The sequence below is a fragment of the Nilaparvata lugens genome, chromosome 5 (genome assembly GCF_014356525.2).
Source record: "Nilaparvata lugens isolate BPH chromosome 5, ASM1435652v1, whole genome shotgun sequence".
In the NCBI taxonomy this organism is placed as follows: domain Eukaryota; kingdom Metazoa; phylum Arthropoda; class Insecta; order Hemiptera; family Delphacidae; genus Nilaparvata; species Nilaparvata lugens.
In genome coordinates, this window is record NC_052508.1 from 16,358,527 (window position 1) to 16,386,461 (window position 27,935).

General features: G+C 34.7%; 2 protein-coding genes across 3 annotated transcripts in view; one reads left to right on the top strand and one right to left on the bottom strand.

The window, feature by feature from the left end:
- Positions 1 to 26,697, top strand: LOC120351250. Of its 2 annotated transcripts, XM_039427763.1 has the most exons (9): positions 39 to 185; positions 3,263 to 3,484; positions 5,349 to 5,502; positions 6,610 to 6,814; positions 15,471 to 15,534; positions 16,191 to 16,415; positions 17,901 to 18,054; positions 20,797 to 20,986; positions 22,056 to 26,687. In XM_039427763.1, exons 1-9 carry the CDS (start codon positions 115 to 117, stop codon positions 22,280 to 22,282), a joined length of 1,512 nt encoding a protein of 503 aa, XP_039283697.1. In that variant the 5' UTR covers positions 39 to 114; the 3' UTR covers positions 22,283 to 26,687. The 2 variants fall into 2 exon arrangements, with proteins under 2 accessions (XP_039283698.1, XP_039283697.1); XM_039427764.1 differs by lacking the exon at positions 20,797 to 20,986 and having other exon boundaries at positions 1 to 185; positions 22,056 to 26,697.
- LOC111045768 (adenylate cyclase type 2) overlaps positions 1 to 27,935 on the bottom strand; it is a 325,456-nt gene that overhangs the window by 85,691 nt on the left and 211,830 nt on the right. The window lies entirely within an intron of this gene.

The window sequence follows — 27,935 nt, forward strand, 5'->3', positions numbered from 1 at the left end:
CGGTCCGAACTGACGTAATCTCTAAGTGACGTGAATCAACCTAATTAGCATTATTGCAATCGATGATTTAAGCTGAAGACGTGTCAGTTCTTTTCTGAAGTTAATCTGAGCAAGATGTTGCATTATTGGTACCGTGTGTTGATTTTCTTCGTGAACTGTGTCATAATAATTAGGGGTGATAGAGTGTAAGTAGCCTAATTATGTATTTATAGCACTGTTGTTACAGTTTTCCACTACGAATTGAAACTGAGGCATCAAATTGTCAGACATTGATTCAATCTCTAATGATTTAGAGAGATCAGATGATTGAAATTTCCTCCAGTATTCTAAAACATCAAGTTCAATGTTTCAAATCTTTCAACTTTCTCTAATTTCCATAAAATTCACACATATCGTCCCACTATCACCACGTAGGTAGGATTGTAATACATGCAGAGATAAATTTTCCAACATGACGCCATTAAGAAACATTTTAAGCTTAATGGAAAAATGAGTGCCGTTTGCACAGTACAGTTTTAAACTAAATTCCATATTTTCAAAGTGGATTGAATCCAAGTCAAGTCTCGTTTGTTTTATTGTTGTCCATTTTGAGTTTAAGCCACCAGCTAATTGAATTCAGTTTAAGCTTTGACTGTGTAAACGGTCCTTAGAAGCTGCAAAACGTTATGTCTAGTCCTCTGTCTATCTCTTTCAAGTTTTGTATACTTTCTATCATTTTAATGAAAGTTCATCTGAAAGACTCATTCTATGCTATAAATATCATATTATTTTTGAATGAAGCCTATGTCTACAAAGTCAATTTATTCCAAATAACGCAGTCTTATCGTGAATTGCGCCAGTTTTAGATTGATTATATAATATACCCTCTCTTCAATTAAAAATATTCAATAATAATTAAATGCTATAGCGCCATATAACCTTTAAGTCTGTGTTCAGTCGTGGAAATAATCAGAATTTAAGGCAGTAACTGCTCACCGCAATAAAGACGACACACTCATGACAATCATGTATGTCACCAGCCAGTTAGTCATTACATATTTAGTACCCACTTTTCAAAGGATAGCTCTCATTTCTTCTCTCTCGGGTTAAGAGAAGCTTATAAGCAGCTAATAAGTGGGAGCTGTCAACTCATTAGCAGCTTATAAGTGTGAGCTGTCAACTTATTAGTGTTTTTCAACTTATTAGTGTTTGTCAACTTATTACAGCTTATAAGTGTTGACCTTCCCAGGGTGAGGAACTTCGTCATCAGCTTATCCAACCAATCGCATGTTCTCACTGAATATTGCCCAATCCCACTCATTCTGTACGTCACGTGATTTCAGGCTTGCCATTCAATATAAAACGTCAAGGAAATATTCTGAATAGACTTCCAATAAATTGGTTTGGCCTTTGACAACTTTCAAGGATTCATTGCGAGCCAAGGCTGTAAATAGTCTGTTGAGCTTAATCTAAATGTGTTGTTGACCTCGGATGGAACTATAGATGGAATAGGCGGGTAGGGAACACAAAGTATAGGATGTAATAAATGTATGAATACATCGAAATCAATTCCGTTTCAATATTTTCATTAGAACTGGAGATATGATCGATTTCTGTAACGCTTGCCATATAAATCCTTGATACGGCTATGGCGAGGTACCCAGCCAGAAAGTTGGGGTTGAAGCATGCTCCCGCTTTGCATCCAGCTATGAGCAAGGCAGCTCTATTACAATCATCTTTTACTCTTCGGTTGGGAACCAGAAACTGCTACAGAAACCAGTTTAGGCTGAGGTTGGACAAAACGATCATAGAGCTAGAACACGAATTTTGGAGCTCGAAACACATGTAAACAACCCGAGAAGCATGATTAATAATTATTATTATTTCTCGAAAAGTGTATGAATCCAGTTGGTTCTTGATGCTTGAGAACTTTAAAACTCGCTCTATCCATATCTCTTTCAATTTTTGTTCAAAACAAGGATTTGTTCGTTTGGTAACGAGCCTGACGCTATAATTCCAAAAACAGTATGATAAGTTGGCATTAGCATTTATGACTTGAGAATTATGTTATCTATTGAATTTATTCCAGCTTTTTACCACATCCCTTCTTACTGTCTGGGCTTTGCTCTTTCTATGTTCATTCAAAATGCACAGTCATATATCTTGAAGAAATTCATTGAGATATTTCTACAATAGGAATGGAAAAGAAAATGACTAAGAAACGCCGATTTTGGGCGTATCTTTGGCGTAATTATCAAGTCCTTCAACAACAAAATCTTATACAAACCTATGTACAAAACTAGCTGAACCTATGTACTGAATTTGATAAATCTTAAAAAACTCTGGGGAACGCTTGAAAAACGCTGCAAAACTCCTCTATCGGGCGTATCTCTGGCATAATTTCAGAGTTCTCTCAAGGAAAAATTTCAGGAGCTCCGTAATATTCTTGAGAAAAATGGCGGATAATGACTAAAAATCCATGTTTTTCACCGTTTTCTCGAAAACTGCTCTAACGATTTACTCCAAATTCATACCATGGATAGATATTAATAAGCACTATCAACTGGCATGAGTCTCATTTCTGGGAAAATTCCATGAGCTCCGTAATATTCTTGAGAAAAATGGCGGATAATGACCAAAAACCAGGTTTTTCACGGTTTTCTCGAAAACGGCTCTAACGATTTTCTTCAAATTCAAGCCATGGGTAGCTATTCATAAGTCCTATCAAATGACATGAGTTTTTTCCTTGGAAAATTGCAGGAGCTCCGTAATATTCTTGAGAAAAATTGCGGATAATTACTAAAAAACCATGTTTTTCACGATTTTTTCAAAATAACTTGACCGATTTTTTTCAAATTCATTCTCTGTATAGTTATTTATCAGCTCTATTAACTGGCATGAGTCTGCTTTCTGGGAAACTAATGGGGGGTCCACCCCATCCTTGAGAAATGGACTTTGTAACCTCCTTCTCGTGCATGAGGTAGGTAGGTAGAAGAGTTCATAAAAAGAACACATAGTCGAGATATTTCATCTGTAGAACAGCTGTTTTGACGACTTTAAAAAAATGACGACTAAAAAAATCATTGAATTTCACAATTTACACAAAGGAAAAAGTACTCTGAAAACAATTATATATACACATATACAAAAGTCTGATCGTAGTTTCGAATATGAGCAAGGAAAGTTGTGTGAGTGTACCACACCAGATTTTTCTATGTGAATTTCAACATTTTTAGATCAAGGTTAGAAACATGTGAGAATCATCATGACATCTTATTCTCAGATCATCAACTAATCACTGCAGCGTATTACCACTATCAGAGCCGAAATGCTTTTCACCTACCAAGGATCGCACAAATAAACCTGAGACTGGAGTGAAAGAGATCAATTTCAGAGAGAAAGAGAGTGATAAAGATAAAATCACAACCAACCTTGGATATGGAGAAAACATTCGGCTGGGAGAGGATTACGTAGATACGTTTGGGACAGGAGGATCTGTTGTTAAGTAAGCTTGAGAGCTTATAAAAGTTATATAGTTGATAATCTACAATGTCAATAATTTTAAATTCTCATTTGTTATTAATTCTTCAATTAGGTGAGAGCTCTGAATGTATTGTTTCATAGAGAAGTTGAATTTAATAATGTATATACTGCGGTTTCCGGATTGTAGTAGTACCATGGTCATGAAATGTTTGCGTACTACCCAAAAAGTAGATACTCATCAGAAGCCAAGGGGTTTGACTACTATGAGCAAATCTTAATGAGGTATTGATCAAATGTATAATATCACACTAGAGCACTTTGTTGCTTTGGTGTGGAATGGCTTCGGAAGATACTGTTCGAGTGAAATTGAATAAAAGGTTTTCTATAAATATTTTGAAAAATTTCCCAAATTCTCGATAACAGTCTCACACTGTTGTCCAGAGTTCAGTAAATTTTTCAAACAGTGGTAATAAATCAAATAGTGGTTTTTGAACGTATTCGCAACAGACTAGTAGCTTACTTAATGTTATATATGGCATGTCTATAAAGGTGCGTACAGATTTATATCTTATACAGTTTCTGTAAAAATACAGATATAGTCAGCTGATTAAAAGTAAATTGCTTATGTTCGCGGCGCGTATATCTGTACGAACCTTTAAGAGTTTGTGAAAATTATTCAAACAGCTCAATATTTCATTAGATCTGGTTTGGACCCTATTCGAAAGTAAACTACTTCTCCGTCATTTCAGAATTTTCGTTTGCCATTTTGAATCCAACTTCTTTTTCTAATTGGAAGGATGTCATATGATTTCAATACAGAATTTCAAGAGAATATGAATGTTGAGGACCGCACATCAATATCTCAAACCGTTTCGAAGTTATTCACATCTAATAATAAATGATAGGAAAATTAAATTAATGAGTACATAATAATCTGACAGATCAAACTTTTGAAGCAGCAGAAAAGTAGTTTTTTTAATTCTAATGGGATCCTCAATTAGATCTTCCGTCAAATTTCCTTTTAATGAAAATATTCATCTGTTTCCATAATTTTCACTGACCTTGTATAATATCACAATATTTATAGATCAAGCGGGGATTAAACTCTTCATAAGGTATTTATTGCATTACTCGCAGTTGAATATCAACTTAGGCGGTAAGCACTCCGGAGAAACGCGTTTCAGGAAACGTGAAACGAAAGTTGCTCGCAATCGACTGATAAGATTAAGCAGGGAACGTTTCTTTTGTATGCTTGCGCGAGTGAAACGGATTGCATGAAACAAGTTTCATGAAAATGGGACTCACAAAATGCGTTTCTCCGGTGTGCACCCCACCTAAAACAGTTTATTTAGAACCGTATATAAAAAAATCAATGAGAATTAATTTTATGTAATATGGCTCACATCGGGGCCAAAGCCGTGTTCTTTCCCAATATTGATGAGTGTATCTTTAGTGATTCAACTCAGCTTTCATATTCAACGAGGCTAGTTGCTTGCTGAAAAAAGTACGCACGATCCTTGATGAGCCGCAAATGCCGAAACTGGTGAGTGTTGGAACATGAATACGAGAAGGCTATGCTTAGCAAGCCAAGCAATTGCTTTGAATGTTCTATGATCAAATCCTTATCCATTAAAATTTGATTAATTCCTAATACATTTAACATTTCAAATGATTCAAACATTAATTGACTATTGTAGTTTACCAAACACAATTTTAACCAGATTCGGAAAAGTAGTATAACCCATGACACAATTGGTACATCCAATAAGTATTACTATTTACAATAAATTCATTCATAATTATGTTGAAATATGATATAATGTTGATTGATTCAGAGCGTCACAAAAAATATATTTCATTCATTAGAACTTATTGATTGTTCAAAGATGCGAAAAACAATGTCTCATAAATAAGTATAAAGAGAAATTCGAGCCAAAACTGTACAAGCGCAAAAACAAGGACTTGAATGGAGATTTGGAGTCCATTTCCTTTGCACAATCATTCATAATAACGAAGAGGGAAGTATGGGAATGCAAAAAGGTGAGATTGTCTAGATAGCATTACCATAAAAGAACAGAAAACATAAAAATTCACGATCTGAAATATTTTTGTCATCTCAATGATAGTCTACTTAATATTGTATTTGATATTTAACCCTAAAGAGACATACTGGGGTGTTTCACACCCCAGGGATTTTTTTTCTGTTCTGCAGTTGACAATATCAAACAGATGGGAATTTATGCCCAGTCTAAATTAGGTTTGCAGTATTGTCAACTACTCTCCACCACTTCCAGTCAGTAATAGCATTCTACAAGGTCACCAGCTCATCTTGTTCTTCGTTTGGGTTACTAACACCCCAGAGTGTCTTTTACGTAGGACTTTTATCAAACACTTTTATTACAAAAATTTACTTGTATTGTCACTAAGAATGTGGTATGGGATGATGGATCAGACTGGAATAAATGATATGATTCTCTACTACTTGAGATTCAAAACAATAAAATGAAGAGACGTGAGTTTTTGAGGAAGTTGTCATTGGCAATGATCAAGCCATTCGTTCAAACCTGATTAGGAGCTCCAACACTTAAGCGAAACATACATACTTCTAAAATTAGTATGAATATATTGATAAGCAGTGCTTTACTTTTGATTTCTGTATGCACTTGGGACAAAAATGATTGAGAAATGATGAAGTATGTTCCAAGTACTTATTTTTCATATTTTTCAAAGAAAAATGCAAAATTAAATTGGGGTGTTCAACACCGCAGTGTGTCTACTGTGTTAGCATGAAGTAAGTGTGTCTCTGTAGGGTTAATTGGATAATGGAGTTTAGTTTACAATAAAACATTGACATAAAAACATAGAAGACATAAACATTCAAGATCCAAAGTATTTCTGTGATCTTAATGATACTTGAAATTGTAATTGATATTTTATTGGATAATGGAGTTTAGTTCTTTGGTATTATTCATTTTTTACAACTATTAGGCGGACTTAAGAAAACTACCTGGTAATTTTAGTGAATTTATCGAGGAAGGTAGCAAAAATTTGATTGTGTTCTATTGATTCATTGTTTGATTATGATTTTTTGTGCCTAAAGCCTACATTTTATGAGATGAATTTGACGGAAGGTTCTTTTTCCGACAGGAAAATGAAGAAGTAGCTTTCTTAAGAATTGTTACTGAAATTCTCAGCAAAGAAGCTTTTGGAACTGTTGAGTTTGGGGATGGATTTGAAGTTACTGCATTAACAATCCCATACAGACAAAGCACTAATTCTGAAAGATACAATAATTACATTGTTGCAAGAGAAATAAAGTACATTGGTGAAAATGATAAAACTCTGAGATATGGTAAGTCAGCAAACACCGGTTCTGTATTTTTTTAGATCTACTGATAGTAATAATAATATTATCATTGGTTTATTGGTTTATTGGTTTATTGGTTTATTAGTTTATTGGTTTATTATACTGTCATGGATAGTGACAAGCACAAAAATTTTGTACATTATAACACAAATAACAAATAACCTATATCTAAGACCATACAACATTTATAACTAATGCAACATATTCATTCAATGGTTAAAGATACTTCGCCACTCATAAAAACATTTCTCTAATAGCCAACATTTTAGATTAGTCTTGGAAGAGTTTAGGGTTAGGGCAGCTTTGATATTCTGGGGTAAACAGTTAAACACTTTTTTGCCAATGTAATTTGGGTTGTGCTCATAAAACCCTGTCCTGTGCTTTTCAACTCTGACTAAGCCCCTGTATCTTGTGTTGTGTTGATGAACATCCACACCTGTCAGCCAATCATCTTTCATTTTATAAGCAAAGATTGCCAGATGATACAAATAGAGACTAGGAACCGTCAAAATTCTATTATCTTTGAATAGCGATCTACACGAGAAACGGGGTGGCTTTTTAAATATGATTCTTAGGACTCTCTTTTGGGCACGGAAGATAGAGGCAGAGAATCTTGATCCTCCTTACAGCAATATCCCAACATGATTTGCACAATTAATAATAGACTAAGTTTTCATGGAGAAGCTATATGTGACTGGATTGATTATATTGAAATATTCAACTTGGATAATTCATAACGCTAATGCTGTGGAAACAAGCCCACCAAGTCACCAAGTCACCAAGTTCAAAGTGGAATATATCGAATAATATTCAATTAAACTTTAATTCCACCAGATGAAATCCGTATAATCCACTATTAATAGATTAACTGATAAAATATGTTGACTATAAATTCATATTGTGGAATTTCTTAATAGTTGGAGTACTGATTCTATTATCAATACCACTTTTTCAATCAACTTACAACACTGCAGTTTTGAGTTGAAAACAACACGTCTCCAGCTCTACTCAGTGCCGGTACAAAGCTGCAGTCATGTGATTTGAATAGGGTTATAGGCCTATTTCCAGTGGGTCTCGTTTTCAGCACATCAAGTTTTCAGTTCATCAAGTTTTTCTAATTCGTCAAGCTTCCAGTTAATTACACATTGCATGAGAATGGTCATAGATAAAATAGTGTATTCAACGACTTTATCATTCTTCTATAATATTATTCAATCATAATCTATCATCTAATATGATATTTTATATTCATTATTTTATAAAGAATTTGTATTCTATGTTTGTAAGTATGAATGTATATTAATTTTTTGTTGACATTAATAAATTGAATTGAAATTGAATTGAATTGAATTGAATTTAGAATATAATAAAGAGAAGAATTGGCTTATACACATGTACGGGATAGGAAATACACTTCATCGCGTCTGAACTACTGAACTGATAACCTTGAAATTTTGTATGAAGATTCTTGAATCACCGAGGATGGTTATAGGCTTATTTTGATTTTTGTAATCAATTAATAATAATTGTTATGATTGATAGAAAATCAATCATTTCTTGATTCAAAGTCTGCATCAGGAAAAATCCATTGAAATAATTTTCCCATTGTAAAATGTTACAGTTAGTTGTAACTTACTTCCAATATCAGAATAGAATAAAAAAACTAAAATATAAATCTATGTGAGTTCGAAACAGACTCTTGCGGAGCTCGGATTAGCAGCTAGTTTTCAATTCTCTCAACACAGTTATCCCAGTCTTTAGGTAGTGACAATTTCAACATTTTCGGCTCTGGAAAAAGTATATTGAAATTGTTGGAAAAGAATCGCAAACCAGAAATTTTATGAGCTTTTTGTGAAAATTAAAAAAAGAATCACGAGAAAATGATGATTTTGAATTCATTTGATAGAATAGGCTACATGATAGGAATACTGAAACTCACACGATTACTCTTCATACGTGTTCGTCTCCAGAGGTTCAGCTAGCTAAACGCAACGTTACTAACGTCTCTGACCGTGAGTAGTCTGAACAGACTATTAACGTCTACTTAAGCACGGGTCACATCCGCTGAAGAAGCCGCTGCTGTCAGCTTGATGTGACCAAAAAATTCGCAGCTAACTGGAGTAGCCGGCGACTATTTGCCGATGATGAACATTTTCAACTTTGGTAGAAAAGCCAGGAAGCCGCGACTAGCAGGTCACGTGATCACTTGCGCTTCTAAAAGGCTGATTTACACGGTGCCAGTCGGCTTGCCAGTTGAGGTTGCCAGTCACTGGATGCCAGCTACTGGCACTGTGTAAACGGCTCACGCCAGTAACTGGAGAAGCCAGCAAGCCAAGGACGCGCCAGCAGCTGGCGTTCCAGCAGAACAAACATTTTGTTTTACTGGCACGCCAGCTTCCCCGTCTACCGCGTAACCTCAGTGGCGCCAGCCGACTGGCACTGTGTAAACGGCAACAGTCGCCCGCCAGTGCCAGTCACCGCACACCGGCCGGAACGTTAACCACGTGTTTAGTATTGCTTTAAATTAAGTTTAAAAATGACAAATCGTTGGAACGAAACAACGACTGTGCAGTTTGTTCAGTTGTACCGTGATCATGAGAACTTGTGGAATATGTTTAATAAAGAATACCGCAATCGAGAAGCAAGAAGTGCGTCAATGCAAGCAATCGTAGATTGCTACTTCCACATAAACCACGGAACAACACCAACACATCCGACTTGTTCCAGTAGCTGGCAACGTGTAAACGGAAGCATGCTAGTAAGGCGGCATGCCAGTCGCCGCTTGCCAGTGACCTTCCAGTTAATATCCAAACTGGTATGCCAGTCACTGGCACCGTGTAAATCAGCCTTTAGTGTTAGCTAGTCTGACCACTACTGGCGCGTGCCAGCGTCGTGTAATCAAGCATGGGACTTCAAAGTTCATCGACTTTAGGAGCTGTCATTTCTTAGAACGTCTCTGTATATTTTAGGGTGCTCTTCCCTAACTCTTCTCTTCCAAGAGTCTTAAGGAAGCTCCTTTGTTCTTATCTCCTTTCAATCCACGGTCTACACCACCTTCGTCTATTCTTTCGATTCAACATATTTATGCAAACCTCCCTCAGGTAAATTAAATTAAACATGTAATAGCTTTTTTCGAGGACCTACCGACGAAATTGTGATGATTGATAGTCGATATTTATTTATTTATTTATTTTACAATGTATTTGATACTCCTTGTATCATCACATGGAAATGTAGATAGACATGACATTTATATAATGGTTTATACATCAAAGATCAATTGAACTTTGTTCATTCATAGTTCATTCATAATTCACAATGCAAAGTTCATTCATAATTATTTTGTAAGGTCACTAAAAAAAAAGAATTAAAAACATCAGCAGCACTCACTCGAACAAAACAAATGATCTCAGCCTCAAGTGTTAGATAGGAAAAAATATACGTCATTCAGTTGCTGTTTGTTGTGCAATTGAAGCATATCCTCAAAATTTGTGAAAAAATGACGATCCAAATATCTCTGTCTGAAAGCACTGTAAAGATTACACTCAAAAAATATATGCTGCAAGGTTTCAAAAACACTATTGTCTCTGCAAAGTACACAGGTTAGTTGATGATCTATTTCATACCTGATGTTTTTCAGATAGAATACGGATTTTATCTGTGATGAAATTCGGAGCTGACTGAATAATTTAATCTTGTAGAAAGGTAGTTCAAATTTTAAATACACCATTGGATCATATGAAACGAGATGTCTGTACAGATGATGATTTGAAGAGTTGCAAGCACGTTCTAAGTCCATGTCAAAGAGTTTCATCCTGAATGCTCTCAAAATTTCCGATTTATTACGCTTAATAAGAGCAGCATCTTGCTCTTGCCACAGATTCCCGTATCCAAGATTCTCAATCTGCTCTCTTAACTGTGAGACCCAGTTATACTTCCTGTTCGCTTCATTATCCAGAGACATCAATCTCTTGAAACACATTTTGGGGAATCTATTATCGCACATGTTTAGAATTTTCATCCACCAATTTATTGCCAGATTAAGAATGTGGAGCTTCAGCTGGGGACGAGAAGTCTCCAGCCTAACAATGTAGCTAGGTGTTCTTGAAGGCCAGTAGAACGTCGATTTGATGAACTTCGATTGGATTCTTTCAATAAGGTCTCAATACCTTAGAGCCCATATTTCACTGCCGGATGCTTTTAAGGCTTGCTTATATTGTTTTTTCCCAGTAAGAAATCTATTATAACATTCCAAGTCGAGGATATTTGACCTATAGGCTCTATATAAAGACTTCATTGTTCTCTTAGCCTGATAACAAGCATTACTGAACCACGGTTTATTCTGGTTTGCACGAACTGACGACATTCTGCCATCCTGGAACATGCCGAGTTCCCGTGCTGTGGTTGTGATCTCATGTAGTAGGTGATTGTACATAGCCTCAAAATCGAGAAAAGTGTTGGGATCCAAAGCAGACACGATATGATCCTGATACTGCGTTCTACAATCCGTGTTCCATATAAATTTAGGTCTTCTGTGAAAGTTCTGAGCTGGATAGGGAGCCGGATTTGTCGGTCCACTACTGCATCCCTCAATTGTTAGAGTACAAGGCAGATGATCAGAGATCAGAAAATTATCTTGAATGCACATATCCTTTGTTGAAGAAATACCATGTATGTTCGTCCAAATTAAATCAACAGTACTTCTTCCATTATTACCCAAGTATGTATAGTTCCCTATTCTATCGCTAATTGAACGTCCATTAAGAACATATAAGCCATGATTCTCCATGTATTCAGCGAGTAGTTTACCTCTTGCATTGGATTTGTGTCCAGTGTACTTCTTCTACTTTGCAAAGGAGTACCGTCAAATACATTTGGATCAATCAAATTATTTAAAAGACCAATTCGACTGTTCTGATCACCTCCAATATATATTTCATAACCGCCAAATTTTTCAAACACTGATAAGAGAGCAGCATCAAAAAGATCTAATACCGCCCTTAATGAGTCTAATGGTCTAAAGTAAACACATCCAACAACAAATTTTCTAGAATCAGAAGTTATCAGTAAGAATAGCCAGAAAGGAGATTCATCAATAATTTCATAAACAAGTTTTTTGTTCAAGAACGCAATCAGTCCTGAACTTGGTCGACCTACATCCTTATTCCTGATAGCCTTCACATGTAGTGTATTGTAGCTTTGTTTCAATAAGTGGGGGAGAAGACAGCATTCTGTAGTGAGCCATGTTTCACATAAAATAATAATTTCATTCTTAGATAAAACATCAATTTCTTCATCGCTCAACAAATAGAAGTTAGACATACCTCCAATGTTCCAAAATGTTATATTTATTTCATTCAAAAAATTACGCTCGTCTGTACCTGAATTTTTATGCTTGTTATTTGCTATGGGGCCGAAAAAAGTCATCTATTTTTCCTGATGTATGATTTGTCTGTTTAGATTTAACTTTTTTTTTTTTAAAGCTCTGGTTGGAAGGGTTCGAAGACTGTGAAGCGTCAGTTGCCGGCTCCTCATATTCATCATCCTCGTTCTCAGGTTCATTATTGAATGCAGGTCTATAAACGTCTAAATCAGCCAGAGAGTTGATAGCCAAGATTTTTGCGTTAGGTTCTTTCTTTGTTAACACCTTGCCGTTTTGAAACCATAAATACTGTAGACAACCTTTTCTCTGTAGCTGTTTTGCTTCCCGGAAAATTGTACTATTCAAGGGGGACATGTACTCCGAAACGAAAATCTGGGTGCTCTGTCCCATAATGTTTATATCTGTTGTGAATATCTGTTTCTTTTCTTTTACAAGTCTTAAAAACTCATATTTCTCATTATTTCTTACAAATTTCATGACTATTAATGGGTTAGCTCCTGTCCTACTTCGCTTACGGTAAATGGAATCGATTTCAGTATAATTAAAAGTATATCCTATATAATTAGCAATATTATGAACAGTATTCATGAGGTTCTCATCATTGTTGTACGGAATATTGACTATTTTTATTGTGTTCAAATATATCTCTTGCTGTGTGTCTGACATTGATTTACGTAGGGAAATTATTCCTTTTTTTAGTTTATTGTTTTCCTCCTTAAGAGTGTTTAAGTCCGTTTTATACTTGGCAAAATTTTCTTTCGTATAACTCGCAAGAGATTTAATCTCATCTCTGCAATTACGGCCGGCAAAAACAATCTCTTTATTCTCGTTGAACAGTCTATCAAATCGATTCATAATTGCTGTAATAGTGTCAGGTGCCTTACCGATGTCGAAGTTCTGCTTATCTGCTGCTGCTTGCCCGGCATCGCCAACGCTGCTTATCTTATCTCCAAGCCGTTCTCCTGGTTCTGCCTCGTTGCCTGACATTTTTCGTAGCCAGTATATCAATAAAATGAAACAAAAAACTCACTATTGTCTGGCTCCTGGATGATTAACTCACAATACAATTATATATTCGAATGCAGCTCAACTAATGTGACAATTTGATGTAAGACTCAACTCAACCCTTCATGAAAAACCTATGAAAACTCACAATAAAAGCGGAGCAAAAACAGCGTGACCTTCTCTTTCGACGTCTCAATCTACACTCCCATTGATAGTCGATATTATCATATCGATAAGTCAATGTCCAGTATCGATAGTCATCAATGATCGAGGCAGTCGAAGTCATGTCTGTTAGTCGGTCAGTCTGTACTTGTCAAGTGTGTGTCATATTTGAGTTTCAATAAATATAATTATGTATAATTATCAAGTTGTCTTTTACTATATTCTTTGCCCGTTACAACAGACATGTTGAATGTAACTTTATAGCCACACAATCGAAGTACCTATCCAAGCGAGTGAAGCGAAGCGAATACCAGCCGAAAGACAAATTTAATGCAATGTGACCGGGTTGCCAGCCGCTGGTTCCTGGTACTCCTACCATCCGCTGTCTGGCAACCAAACTAATGTGACCCGCGCTTAACGTTGAGCTTAACGTATCTGCCAAAGTTCAATGTCTTTCGTTTGGCAGATAAATGCATCACTGTCACTTTGCTTTCAAATTTAGTAGTTTATCATATTTATCTATAGAAAGCGCTGACGAAATGAAGAGAATGCTCATGGAACTGATTGACGCTAGTGAAGTGATGGGCTTACACCTAAACGCTCAGAAAACGAGGTTAATGACAAATTCCGAAAAAATTAGGATTTAAGTAAACTGTGGCAACATTGATTATGTGGAGGATTACGAATATTTAGGCCAAATATTGTCTCTCACAAACAGAGCATCCAAAGAAGTCAAGCACAGGATTGATAAGTCATGGAAGAAGTATTGGTCGTTGAGAAGAATATTGACCATGTGCATTTATCCTGCGATATTATATCAAATCGTTTATCAAATCAAATCGTTTATTGCACAAAAATATATACAGAATACAACTGAAAGGAAATTGACAACTTTGTGCTACACGTCGGCAAAAGAAAACTTGTACGCCGACGTGGAGTCTTAATATAACTTATTCACTTATACATTAATATTAATATGGAGCGCAAACATGGACACTCACCGAGTACTTGGACAAGAAACTAGAAACTACTCAAACAAAAATGCTACGTAGTATTCTTCGTATTCGTCTGAACCAACGCACAAGAAACACCGAAATACTAGGAAGAATGCGCGTAAAGTATCTTCAGAAAGAGGCTCACGTAATGAAGTGGAAATGGGCAGGCCACGTCGCGAGAATGGATAAAGACCGCTGGACCAGAGTTTGCACTGAATGGGTGCCACGAGACAGGACCAGGAGCAGAGGACGTCCACCAATACGATGGAGGGACGAGCTGTGCCAGAGAGTAGGAGATGCTTGGGCAAACACTGCACGAGACAGGCATCCTTGGAGTAAAATAGTGGAAAAGTTATAAATTATTATAGCAATCTAGAAGAAGCCAGACAAATTTAAATACAAATTTTAAATCTGTAAATATTCGAAAATTTTTGCCAACCAAAATTACCTCATAAAGAGAGGCTTTTGTTCAATTAATGAATGTGAATTAAGCTTTTATTATTATTATTATTATTATCATCATATTCATCCATAATACAACTAATGAAAGGGAAAGGAAATACATCGAAAAGAGGAAAATACCGGGTCTAAATTATCTTGTCCATTGTAAAATATTACAGTTCCGTTGTTAATACTTCTAATATTAGAATAGAACAATAAGACTAAATTCAATCTATTTGTGTTTCAAAGGGACCCGTACCCGTGCTCCGCAACGGACTTCTTCCCAAACTTTGAACAACAAGTACGAGTATTTATATTTCAATATCGAAGCCCACTGATTGAAGATCTTGAATTTGTTAAAATAAAAATAATGCTGAGGAATCACTGAATTCCAATTAATTTTTTAGTAGCGACGCCGTGGACAATCAAAAATCGCTTGGCGATCCTGTAGTCTCAAGTGGGTCGCAATCCACCTGTTGGAAACACAGAGTATGATATTCATGTAGCAATGTATTCAATGCAACATTCTATAGCCTACTCTCTGGATGGCAACCAATACTCAAGAGTAGCCTATTCAGTAATAGATACATTGGAATTTACTGATATTGTTTCTTATTATTTTATTACTTGCATTATAATGAATATTTCAATTTAGATGGCGTTTTGAAATTTATGAAACCTCAGGAAGAAGTTACTGATAGAAGAGAGTCTGTCCACATGTGAGTTCACTTAATTTGGAAAAATATATTCCCATTAGCGTACTGAATATACATATATTTACTAGAATATGAATGTAATATATATTCTGGTAACGACCATGATATAGAGGAGTATTTTAACTGTAATAGATCAGCATCATACATCATTAATTTGGAAAATTCAATATAATTTTCATTATTTTTCTCAAATATTTTTTTCTGTGAAGCTCATTGACATAATCAATGATTTCAAATAATATCAAGTCGCTGAGAGTTGTTGTAATCTTCAAGGATAACTATTATCAGGCTCTATTTTCTGAGTATTGAATATTCAGGCTCTAGTGTATCTTCAGTTCCGATGAATATGTATTCCAATTACACTTCTACATTATTATTGTAATAATCCAGTTATTTCAATTCATAGTGCTTTTTGAAATTTGTGTGAGATTCATGAGCATCTGAGCATTTATTTTGCTTGAATTTTAAAAAACTTTTGAAGTGAAAATGCACTTACTTTCGTAGTGACAGTGACAGTGACGATTATTTTGCTTTCAATAATAGTGGAGCTTGCTCTTAGAAGGAGATTGTTTTCTTTAGTGTCCTCCGCTTTGGTTAATAGCATTATACTAATAAGTGATGATTATTGAAACATCATTTTCTATTTTTCCATTTTGCAGAAGCCACTACAAAGATTTCACAAAACTTTCTACAGATAAAATATCCAATTGGGAAAAGAATCAAAAGGAGCTAAGCTCAGATCAGGAAATATCTTATTCACAAGGAAACACACTGAAGAACATCAAACTTGATACTCGTGAAAAATCAAGTCGTATTATCTTCACAGACAAACAGCCGTTCACAGAAGATATATCCTCGTCACCTCATAATCCCAATAAAGCAGTGTGAGTGTTCAGCTTTTCTCAAACTTTTCTCTAACACAGGAAACATACAAAAATAAATTGAAGTTGATTCGTAGGAACTTTATTAAAAATGTATAAGTATTTCAAGTTTGATTATTCTTCATTATTGATTTGTGATCTAGCCCCACAAATATACTTTTTGAGACGAATGATTTGCATGATTACATTCATACATCATGTCTATCATTAATTACAAGCATTGGATTGGATTATATCAGTACATTTACTATGAACAACTGAAATGATAAGTAGCCTACTTAATTACTAATATCTGGGAACCAGGCTTCGCTCTGGAGTACATAAGCATAGAAAATTTATAACGAAAATATGATATATTCATAGTTCATAGTATATAAATTTAGAATGATATACTATGTTTGCTTCAATATTAGTTAATATACTATGTAGGCCTACTATTCTATACTAATTGATATCATAATTGATATTGAGTTTTGTTCAAATTCATTCAAATAATACAATATTGTTCTCTTTTGTATACAGTATTGTGGTGTTTTTCACAATACAAGGAGCACTGTTGTCAGGTGTACCTGGAAATCTGTATGGGATAGAGCGCTATACCTGATCTCAGATTGTAGAGCACAAAAATACGCCCCGAGGGATTTTGAAGGATTTTTTAAGGGAATTTTTATACATCTAAATGGTAACAATAGGAAAATATTGTTGATCAAAAACTAAAACTCATCAGATTTGATTTTTTCATGAAATTTAACTCATTTTTAAAAATCATAACTCAGTACTCATTGGAGATACAGAGTTCCTAATGATCTCATTCTATTCAGAATTTTATAATTTAAAAAAAGGCGATAGCGAATTTTTCTGTCCGATTACTGGATTTGGAAGAAATAGCTGATAACTGGAAAATGAACCGAAAATACAAGGTTTCTCGGCCACTCTGTATCTAGCACAAGGAGATTTGCTTGGAGAAATTGGTTGTGGACTTCTCTCATGTATCCAGAAAATATATAAAAAATCAGAACCACAATATAAATTGCAAGCACACCTCCTTTTTTATATTGACTGGACTACAGACCTTTCTGTTCATACTCTTGATCAGTTATCTCGAATGTATAAGAACTGAAGGTGAGGAAGAGTTGTTCAATGTAAAAGAGTTGAAATATTTATCACAAAGTATTCAGATGTTATGTTAATGAATTAATAAGTTGAGAATTTCTTGTAATAAGGCTTAATGGGCAACCCCATCATGTCTATACTATTCACAAAGAGTTATTTGGTATACTTTTGTTTCATTTGGGAGTGTCATGGAGCTGGTGTTATTTGAGAGTTGAAGATTGTGTTATTTTCGATTAAATTTCAAGGAAAAATGCTTTGTTATCCTTTTACCTGATTGTAAAAGACTATATAGCATTGTTTTGATGGAAGTTATCACTGATTCCATTGAAATCCTTCATAATTGATAATTGAAAGTCTAAAATATTCTGTTTGAAGATGTCGAATAGAAGAAGAATCGAAATTTTGTTCACTGAAATATCTGCCACGCTGGTCTTATCGTGAAAAGGACGATGAAGGAGAGAAGACTGCAGATTTTCTTAAAAGTTTCATTGTCACAAAACATGATATTTGGAAATGCACAGTGCAACAGGTGAGTGGATTCCAGTAAGGGCAATACAAGCCTGTCAAAAATATTGAATAATGAGAAATAACATCATTTTCCACATCTATTCTCAAACTTGATTTGAAGTGAAATCAGAAGATTGCCAACTATGGCACAAGTACTAATAATATTCTATTGATGAATGAATTGATAAGAATATTTCCATTTCCAATTATGATTATGAATACCAGTAAAAATGAATTTTCCTTGATTACAAACAGTTGAACATGAATTATTATGTTATATTATACCACAATTTTGTAAAGTAAAAAATGTAAAGTATATTTAAGAGTGGTAAAATACTATAGTTCAGAAAAATGGTAATTTTTCAGGAAACAGCCTCAGAAAAAATGTTCTTGTCGGTTTCGTATGTATTTTGGGTCGCTGAATTGAAATTTGCCGACACGCAAGAGAACGGCTTCAACCTCAAAAACCACCAAAAACTACAAATTCTAGGATATTTTTCAATTTTTCCATTTTATTTCGAAAGTCTTGGTGTTTTCGAGAAAAACGCATTCTCTTCAAAATGAAATACAATGGAATTGAAAATTAATTGAGTGGTCACGCAGGATTCCAGGATTTCTGGTTTTGTAGCTACAGATTTTCAAAGAATAGGTATTTCCCAAGGTTTTTGAATCAAGAAACATGATTTTGGACCGCTTTGACGAACTGAGGAGAATGCGCCGTGGTACGAGGAGCTTTGATCATTGTGTCAAAAGTTATGAGTGTTTGAAATTTTGATCCTTGAGGTGTCCTTATAAGCGCAGCGCCTCCCTATTATACTGAAATTAAGTTCATCTAACGTTTGATTCTGATAGAAAATGATCCTCTCATAACAATTTGTCCAAAAATATTGATTCGATTGGTTAGAGAGACCTTGAAAAGTTATTACAATGGAAAATGTGAATTTTGGCTACAGGACATGTTATAGATTTCAGATTCGAATTCAGCGCCCCAAAATACATACAAAACCATCAAGACAAATATTTCGGAGCTGTTACCTGAAAAGTGACCATTTGACTGGACAACTAGTTATATTATCAGAATGTAGGTGTTGGCTTATATATGTGGGCCCAAATTTCCTACCTTTCCTATAATTGTCTTCATTTTGGTAACATAACAAGTTATAATACTACTCTTATACTCCACAGTTCACACTCAACAAATAGTGATATTCCACATTAACAATATCATGTTTTACAAGTGGGCCTACAGAATGAAAGAAATATATATTTGGTACATTATCACTTCTGAACTACCGAACTTATAAATTTGGAATTTTGTATAAAGATTCTGACTTCACCGAGGATGGTTGTAGGCCTTCTTTCCATTCCCATTTATTGTCTGATTCAAATTTCAATACCCTGCGGTGCTCCACTCTGTCTCTTGTTTATTCTGTAGCAGAATACTGTGCACCTGTGTGGATCAATAGCCCATACACTAAGAAAATTGATGCACAGCTCAACATAGATATGAGAATGATTACTGGGTGTATCAAGTCAACTCCTGTAAATTGGCTTCCAATACTGAGCTCCACCTCCCTTACGGAGGAAAAATGCCCTATTAAAGGAGTTCAAAAAGATTTCTGATAACCCAATACTGCCAATTCATGAAGACCTTCCCGACCTAGAAATAGGTCGCCTCAAATCTAGAAGGCCTCCATTGACATCTGCAAAGGATTTGGTCAGAACCAATTTCATCATAGACTCAGAGTGGAATGCTGGTTGGAATTTGCAAGCACCTGACCAATTGGCACGACTTATCAAGCCAAATAAAGAGCCAGAAGGTTTCAGCCTCCCCCGTCACCTTTGGAAGGGATTAAACAGGGTGCGAACAGGGCATGGTGTATGTGGGGACAGTATGCATAAATGGGGGATCATTCCATCACCTGAACGTGACTGTGAAACTTTGAAACATATTGCTGAGGTCTGTCCTGTCAGGTTGTATCCCCATGCTGTTGAGGATTTTGTGAATGCTGCACCAGCAGCTCTTGAATGGCTGGCTGATTTGGACTTACCTTTATGAATGTCTAGTTTTATCTTTTAATGATTATGTTATCAAAACTACCGGTTCTCTCCATGTGCATAGTTTTATATTTTGACTTTTTTTATTTAATGACAATCAATTATTATAATCAAGCATATAATTCATATTTGAGAGGTAAATGTATCAAAACGCCATACGCTTTATATACGCGTATATCCAATTTCAATTATTGAACGAAAAAATCAATCTACAAGTAATACAAATTGTACGTAACAAAAAAAGCTCAATCAAATATCTCTTTCATTTTGGGATGATTCTTCAGCCAATCAGCTAATTTCTCTTATCAGGAATGAGAGATTATATTAATTTAGAAAGTACACTTTGTCAGGTCCACGTCGTCATTTATAAAGCGGCAGTCTTAAAAATAAATATAAATCATATATGTCCATAATTGAGATTGAATATTTTTTTATTAATTCTATTTCTTCATAGATGAAAAACGATTTGGCAACGTCGCTGTGCTAGAAAAAGATAATGCTATCTGTATTGTTGACTGATAGACAAGAATAGCAACACCGATGTCAATTGAATACTGCCATTATAGTGTGGACTTCACTACAATAATGTATGATCTTCATCATTATATTGGAAGCTAGATCACTTCAGTGCTGCCTTTTATAACTTGACAATGATTCTCTGTTCATCTCATCTCCTCATTGCAATATCGTTACTCTGTTTTAACAGTCTCAGCCACAGATAACGTTTTATAGAGCAGTGATTGAATATGTTGGAAAGATAGCCATTGATGATATTGGTGTGTATCAGGATGGGAAAACTATATATCGTTACTTATTGACAGATACTTCAATGAGTATGGGCATCAGACAAATCATGTACTTCAAGGAAGATGATCCTGATAAGAGCCTCAGATATTGTAAGTGATGAGTTTCCAATTTTTTGATTAAAAATTGACATTCAATGAAAGTGACTTGATATTGTCATCACCATTTATTTTATAAACAGTTTGGGATTATATTTTTGACTGTTACACCATTATCGATTTGTATTAAAGCGAAAGCTTTAACATTGAGTACGGTAGCAGAATATGGGTGACGACATGAAGATTGTGTTACACTGCCCTACTGGTACTGTTCGAGTCAAGACACTCCTAAATATTCGGCATGAAGCTGTGAGCCTCCATAATATGTTTACATGTTTCTATTGATGCAATAACAATAGTCCTGTGTCATGATAACCATTAAACAATAACCAATGAAAAGAAACTCAGTATCTAAAGGTGCGTACAGACTTTCGCTCTGCTCCATAATCGAACGTCACTCGAGCAGATCAATTGATGATCGACCAGGGAGCAAGAGTAGAACGCGAGAAGAGCGTGTAACATCTCGCGTAACGTTCATGATCGGAGCGATTGCGGAGCGAGTGCGGAGCGGGTGCGGAGCGTGCGTGAAGCGATTGCGGAGCGAGTGCAGAGCGATTGATGAGCGAGTGCAGAGCGATTGCGGGCGGGCGTGGAGCGTGTTGGAGGCACGTATATCTGTACGCACCTTAACAAAACTAAATGGAGAATATGCGACGAAATGGACTGATATTCAATTGTGAAATCAGTGAACATGAAAATACAAAAACTACAACAAGAAGCAGGGGTGGAAAGATTGATAAGGAAGAGAATCAAAGGTCAAATTCAAAAGTAAAATAGCAAGAATGTAGAAACTGAACTACTACCCTTAAAAAAGACTAAATTAATGTTCATACATATATTGGCTGAAACTAGTCTGCCCATTTAAACATGGGATGGTGCTTTTTATCCTAGTTATTCCTATTGCTACTGAAATTTCAAACTGTTAGCCATTGACTTGCTAAAATGCAAAATTTTCTCTCGCCTTGGAAAAAATATTATTTTCTATCGAATGCTCAACATAAATTGGATGAAAATGTTATAATAATTGAAATATTATACATCACATATTGCAATTGGTTTTCAGATGGTGGAATTCAACTCATGATACCGGAAGGCCTGCCAGAAAAAGTGGCTACAGAAGAAGCTGCAGCAGAAAAATCTGCAACGGAAAAAGCTATAGCAGGAACAATTGCAGCAGAAAAATCAAAAGCAGAGCAGAAGAGAAAGTTTGAAAAGGGAGGAAACAATCCTAAAAAAATGATGGGACCTGGAAAATCGAATAATGGAGATAAGAATAAGAAAAAAAATTAGAATAAGAATAAGAAAAAAATATCAATACTGTCTCATTATCACTATATGCATAATATGTTAAACATAGCAAACTGGTATTTAGGCATTGACGATATTTATATATCAAGAAATAGAAATATAAATAGGAATATATTTATCAGCCGATAAATACTTAAAATAGTACAGTGGGCCATGTCACATATAAACATCTCAATATAAAAAATACAGGTTACAACATACCTATAAACATCAATCAATAATTACAACATAACAATTCTCGTAATTATATAAATATTATATCAGTCAGCTTGAAAGAAATTATTTATAATATCACAAGGGAGATCAAAGAACTCTCCAACACTGTACAGTGGGTTCTCTAAAAGCATCCTTTTCACTTTTGTTTTGAAAACAGATATACTCAGATTCCTGGAACACAGCGGTAATCTATTGAAAGCTCTTATTGATAGAACGTCAGATTGACACTGCAACTTTCTCAATCTTACATAGAGAACATCCAAATAATTACTCTGTCTAGTGTCATGCCTATGCATTTCTGATCTACACTTCAAAGTATGCAACTCATTTTTTCTTTTATCAGAAGAAGCATAACATACAAACTGAACACTTTCATAATATGTTGTGATTTAAAAAGAGGACGACAATGCGCATAGTAGTCTGAACAAGTCATTATTCCCAGTCCTTTTTTTGGAGTAATAGATTGAATTCATAATCATAAGCAAAGAGGTATGAGAATATTTTGGATTTTAATTTTGATTTAAAATTTCGAGGAAATATCCATGTTGCCATATTGTGCGAAATGCTGGCTACCTTTTCTTGGAAGTCCTTAAAACTGGATATATTCAAATCGACAACACAGTCATTGAAGAGTTGAAGAGTCTCAATGCATAAAATATCCATCCAGTGGACTTGACAGCAGGTGACAGCAGGGTTGGTGAAAAGTATGGCAACAGCTGAATATTTCTTTTGAAATTAAAATTTGACGATAAGTCTGATTGTGGATCCTATTCTAAAGGAAAAAACTGCTTTTCTGTCGCTTCAAAATGTTGCTCCCCCATCTTGAAAACGCCATTATGGAACCAGCTTAATTTTTTTGATAGGGAGGTGGTCCTATTATACATATTCATTCCAATACAAAATTTCAAGAAAAAATGAATGACGGAAACCGCAGATCATTTTGTATCTTATTCGGTTTCAAAGTTATTCACATTTTAAAGATATTATTAAATAATACAAAGAATAAATAAATGAGTATGCCTTTATTAAAAATCTGTGACAGATGAAACATTTCGGTACAAAGTTGGTGGATGCTACTGTGAGTGTTACAACTAACACTTAAAAAAGTAAAATTTGAAATAGTTTGGATTTTTTTCAGAATTGTGAACTGATTCATTTCTATTTTGTATGTCTATATTTGAATGTGAATAACTTTAGAACGGTTTGAGATATCGATATGTGGTTTCCAACATCAATTTTATCTTGAAATTGTGTATTGGAATCATGTATCACAAAACATCCAAATATCTGACTACCGTACCTAATTTGATTCTTTCAAATTCCAGCAACCACTAATAGTAACTTCTACTCACGTATTTAACACTTCAAACAAGAACATTTCGACTGTTATATTTTTTAAGTACTGATTTGTTGTATCTATTGTATATTCATTGTATTCCTGTATGATTCATTGGTATCTTCAAATATGTATATCTTTGAAACAGTTTCATATATCGATGTACGGTTCCAACCATTCATTTACTCTTGGAATTCCTTTTTTTAAATCATGTATCACATGATACCCTTCCTATGAATCCAATAAAGTTGAACTCAATATGGTTTATCCAAGGATGTGGACCAACATTTTTAAGCTTCAGAGAGAAAAGTAGTTTCCAATTCAAATAGTATCCCCAATTAAACTGTCAAATTATCTTTGGAAAAGTAATATGAAACTGTTTCCATAGTTTTCACCAACCCTGTAAGCCTGAGAGAGACTTTTAAAACATCTTATTGAATCTCAATGAACTCACTTTATATCACTTTTAATTTCACTTCAGAGAAAAAGGACTTGATCAGTCAAGTCAAAAGTTGAGTCAAAAATGTGTTTATTTCCAATCTTTCCAAGGTTTTTAAGTTTTTAATGTTACAGTGCTTGATAAATTTGAAATACAAGGGCTATTCACAAAGTAACAAACGTTTCAATCTGATGCCACCAGGCACCCAAATCGAGTACTTTCGAGCAAGGTCTATAAAAATACAGGTCATGCCACTCGTGTTCCTTATGGAGCGGCCATTTTATGGGGTCTTTATGGCGGTTCATTTGAAAATCCTATCTAATTCAATTTGCTCGTAACAAAATTATGCATTTTAAAAACAATATTCTAGCTAATATGTGAATTCAAGTTTTACATTTTTTAATAATGAAATTTCAATAATAAATGCTTTAATTATCAATTTATTTATTATTAAAAATTGTTCTTATTCTTTTAACTTAACGATTATGATTCATAAGGCATTGGGACAAGACAGAAATATGCGAGGCCAACTTCAAGAAGAGTTTCAAGTTCCCGATTAATTAAATCTAAAAATCAACAATTCAGTTCCTAGTTGGAATCTTCTTCTTCTTCTTCTTTCAATCAGGGATTAGGCTATTGCCTGTTCCGACTCACATTCAGCTTGTAATTAGAATAAATAATAATGATAAATAAAATCTATGAATTAATAGCATCAATATAATCTAATCTAATATCATCATAAGCATCACTACAATCTACTGTTTTTATTTTATAATAAATACAGTGATGATTGCCATCTTTTTCGTGGCCTGCCTATGTCTCTTTTGCCTACCGGTTTATACTTGAAAATTCTGTGAGGAAGCCTCACTGAATCAGCTGACATTCGTTCCACATGCTCTTTCCATTGCTGACGATAAGATGCAACTCCCTCATTCAGGCAGAAGATATTCAGCTCTTTCCGTATATCCTCATTCCTGATGTGATCTCTTCTGTTACAGCCCTTAATTCTGCGAAGAAATCTCATCTCAGCTGCCTGAACTTTACTCTCAAGTGGCTTTGATGTTACCCACGATTCACTACCATAGAGTAGTAGTGGAGCTGCCATTGTCTCATAAAATTTCATTATCGTGCTTCTGGTAGCTTTCTTTCCCAGTTCCCTTTCTTAGTTGGAATCTAAATATTATTATTCTGTCGAAACAATTTATTCAAAAATTCAAAGCCAAACAATATCCCTTGAACAATATAACAAAATTGCACATCATGTTGTTCAATCTATAATGATAACAGTTGAAAAATTTGAAAATTGGTGAACTAGAACCCCATAAAATTGCGATTTAGCAATGCATCACGGGATTGTGTCATGACCTTGCTTACAAAAACAGACGTGTTATGCTTGATATTCAGTGGCTTTCCAGCTGTACCAGCAAAAGTAAGATTGCGCTGCACTTTGCTGCAGCATTCACGTTTTAAATGTGCGCTGCAATTGAAAATCCCACGAGTTGTGAGGTCAGATCTGTAAACGGTTTTTGTTAGCCAAAAACCTAAAGCCAATAATTGAAATTTATTGTGAGTTTTGCAAAGTGTACGGGAACAACGTTATGAATGAAAGTTCGGTTTGGAGATTGTATACAGTTCAAAAATGGTCGCACTAGCGTTCATGATGAGGAGAAGAGTGGACGATCGTGCCTTGTCACTGATGAACAGGTTCAAGGTCACTCTCAATGAAACTTCATCTAGAGAGACCTTGACTGGTTGCCAAAGTCGATTAGAGAATCCGGGAAAATTGCCGCTTTACAATAATTCCTGACCTTGCTCCAAGTGACTTTCACTGGATTCTATGATGAAGCTATTTCGAAGCTCGTCCAACGCGAAAAAAAACTATTTTTCCTGCTCTTTTCAAATGTATATATTACAATAATTACGTCTTATTCAATATTTTTATTTCTTTTCAAAACATTAATTGTTACTCTCTGAATAGCCCACGTATCAAAGCTATAGAAAATGAAAAATACAATTAATAAGTTATTCTATGATATTATATCATACGTAGTGGATTGTGCATTATGTAATTGTAAGGAAAAATAATATCAGAACGATGAGTCGAAATGTTTTTTGATTATTTTTATTCTGTAGAATTTAAAAATAACTTCATAATACGATATCTCATATTGACCAATAACGGGCAATATAATGATGTCATGTGGAGAAAATATAAATTTCTAGTTTGTAGAATTTGAAAATAACTTTCAAATACAAAATCTCGCATATCGACCTAGAATGGGCAATATCATATAATGTAGAAAAAATATAATTTGTTGATCATTGTGAATGTTATAATATCAAGTTTTATCAATGATTCAACTTTTGTTTCAAATAAAATACAATTATCAATTGAAGCTTTCCTTTTTATTTTGTGTTTGATTTGATAACCAAAAGTCATGCGTTCGATCAGTAATTCCAAATATGTAAGTGGGAGCTCTATATAGAGACATAATTTCATTACAATATTTAGATACTCGACATCACTACAACACTATGATGTAATAGAGATACTTCAAAAAGTTATTCATCACTTCCTCCCACATACTTATATGTTCTATTCCTCTTCACTGAACCCAAAACAAAAGTTCAAATAAGACGAAAGTTACAAACTTGTCTCGCGGAGACACTAGTCGCGTCTGCTGCTAACTTTGTTATGACTTGAAACGAAGGAAATAAGCAGTAGTTTCACACTCCAATCCTTCGTCAGAGAAGTGAATTTTTTCAAGGACTGATTGATTCTCCATCTTTGAATATTCCGTCTAGTTGAAAAATGATCACCAGTATGAATGAAACAATCATTTTCTCACTACAGCTCCTATATAGTAACTATATAGTTCCAACCATATAGTTTCTATATTGCTTTCAAATAGTTTCTATAAAGTAACTGTAGTTCTTACTAAAATGTCCCTCTGAGCCCCACAGTGGTTCCAATTTCTTTTTGGAGTGAGAAACAAAGATGGAGAAGTGAAAAAGGTTTTCACTTTTGTCGTTAAATTTTCCATGACTTTGAACAAAGGAAATATTAGCTTCATACTACAGTCCAGTCACTATAATACATTGGTGCTTGCAATATATATTGAGTACTGGATTGGGCGGAAAAAGCTTAGAGCTTGGAAAATGAACCGAAAATACGAGGTTTTTGGAGCACTCTGTATTTAGCAAAGGGAAATTTTGCATAAAAAAATTGGTTCTAGATTTCTCTTATTTATCTAAACAATATATTGAAAATCAAAACTACAATATAAAATATATTGCAAACGCACCCTATTTTTCATGTGTATATTGACTGGATTACTATGTCGGAAGTAAAATTGATTTTCCGCTGTGACTATGTCTAACTATTAGGGACACGAAGCCCTTGTTCAAGAAAGAGAAAACACATTCCATCAAATAATGTGAATAGAATTGCCCAACTGACCTTACAAGTTTTCAAATTCTAATAACCAAATATACACACGAGAAAGACCGCACTTATAGTGCAATTGTATAGAATCTGGACTTCCTATATACTAGGTAATATATAGGAGGTCCTGATAGAATCAATCATATCCTATCAATTAAAGGAAATGAATACCAAGTCATGAATTGGAAAAACTAATTAT

Coding starts and splice junctions, on each gene's coding strand:
- LOC120351250 (XM_039427763.1), top strand. CDS start 115: ATGTTGCATTATTGGTACCGTGTGTTGATTTTCTTCGTGAACTGTGTC. Junction 6,815..15,470: donor TGATAAAACTCTGAGATATG/GTAAGTCAGCAA, acceptor ATTTCAATTTAG/ATGGCGTTTTGAAATTTATG. Junction 16,416..17,900: donor CATAATCCCAATAAAGCAGT/GTGAGTGTTCAG, acceptor TTCTGTTTGAAG/ATGTCGAATAGAAGAAGAAT.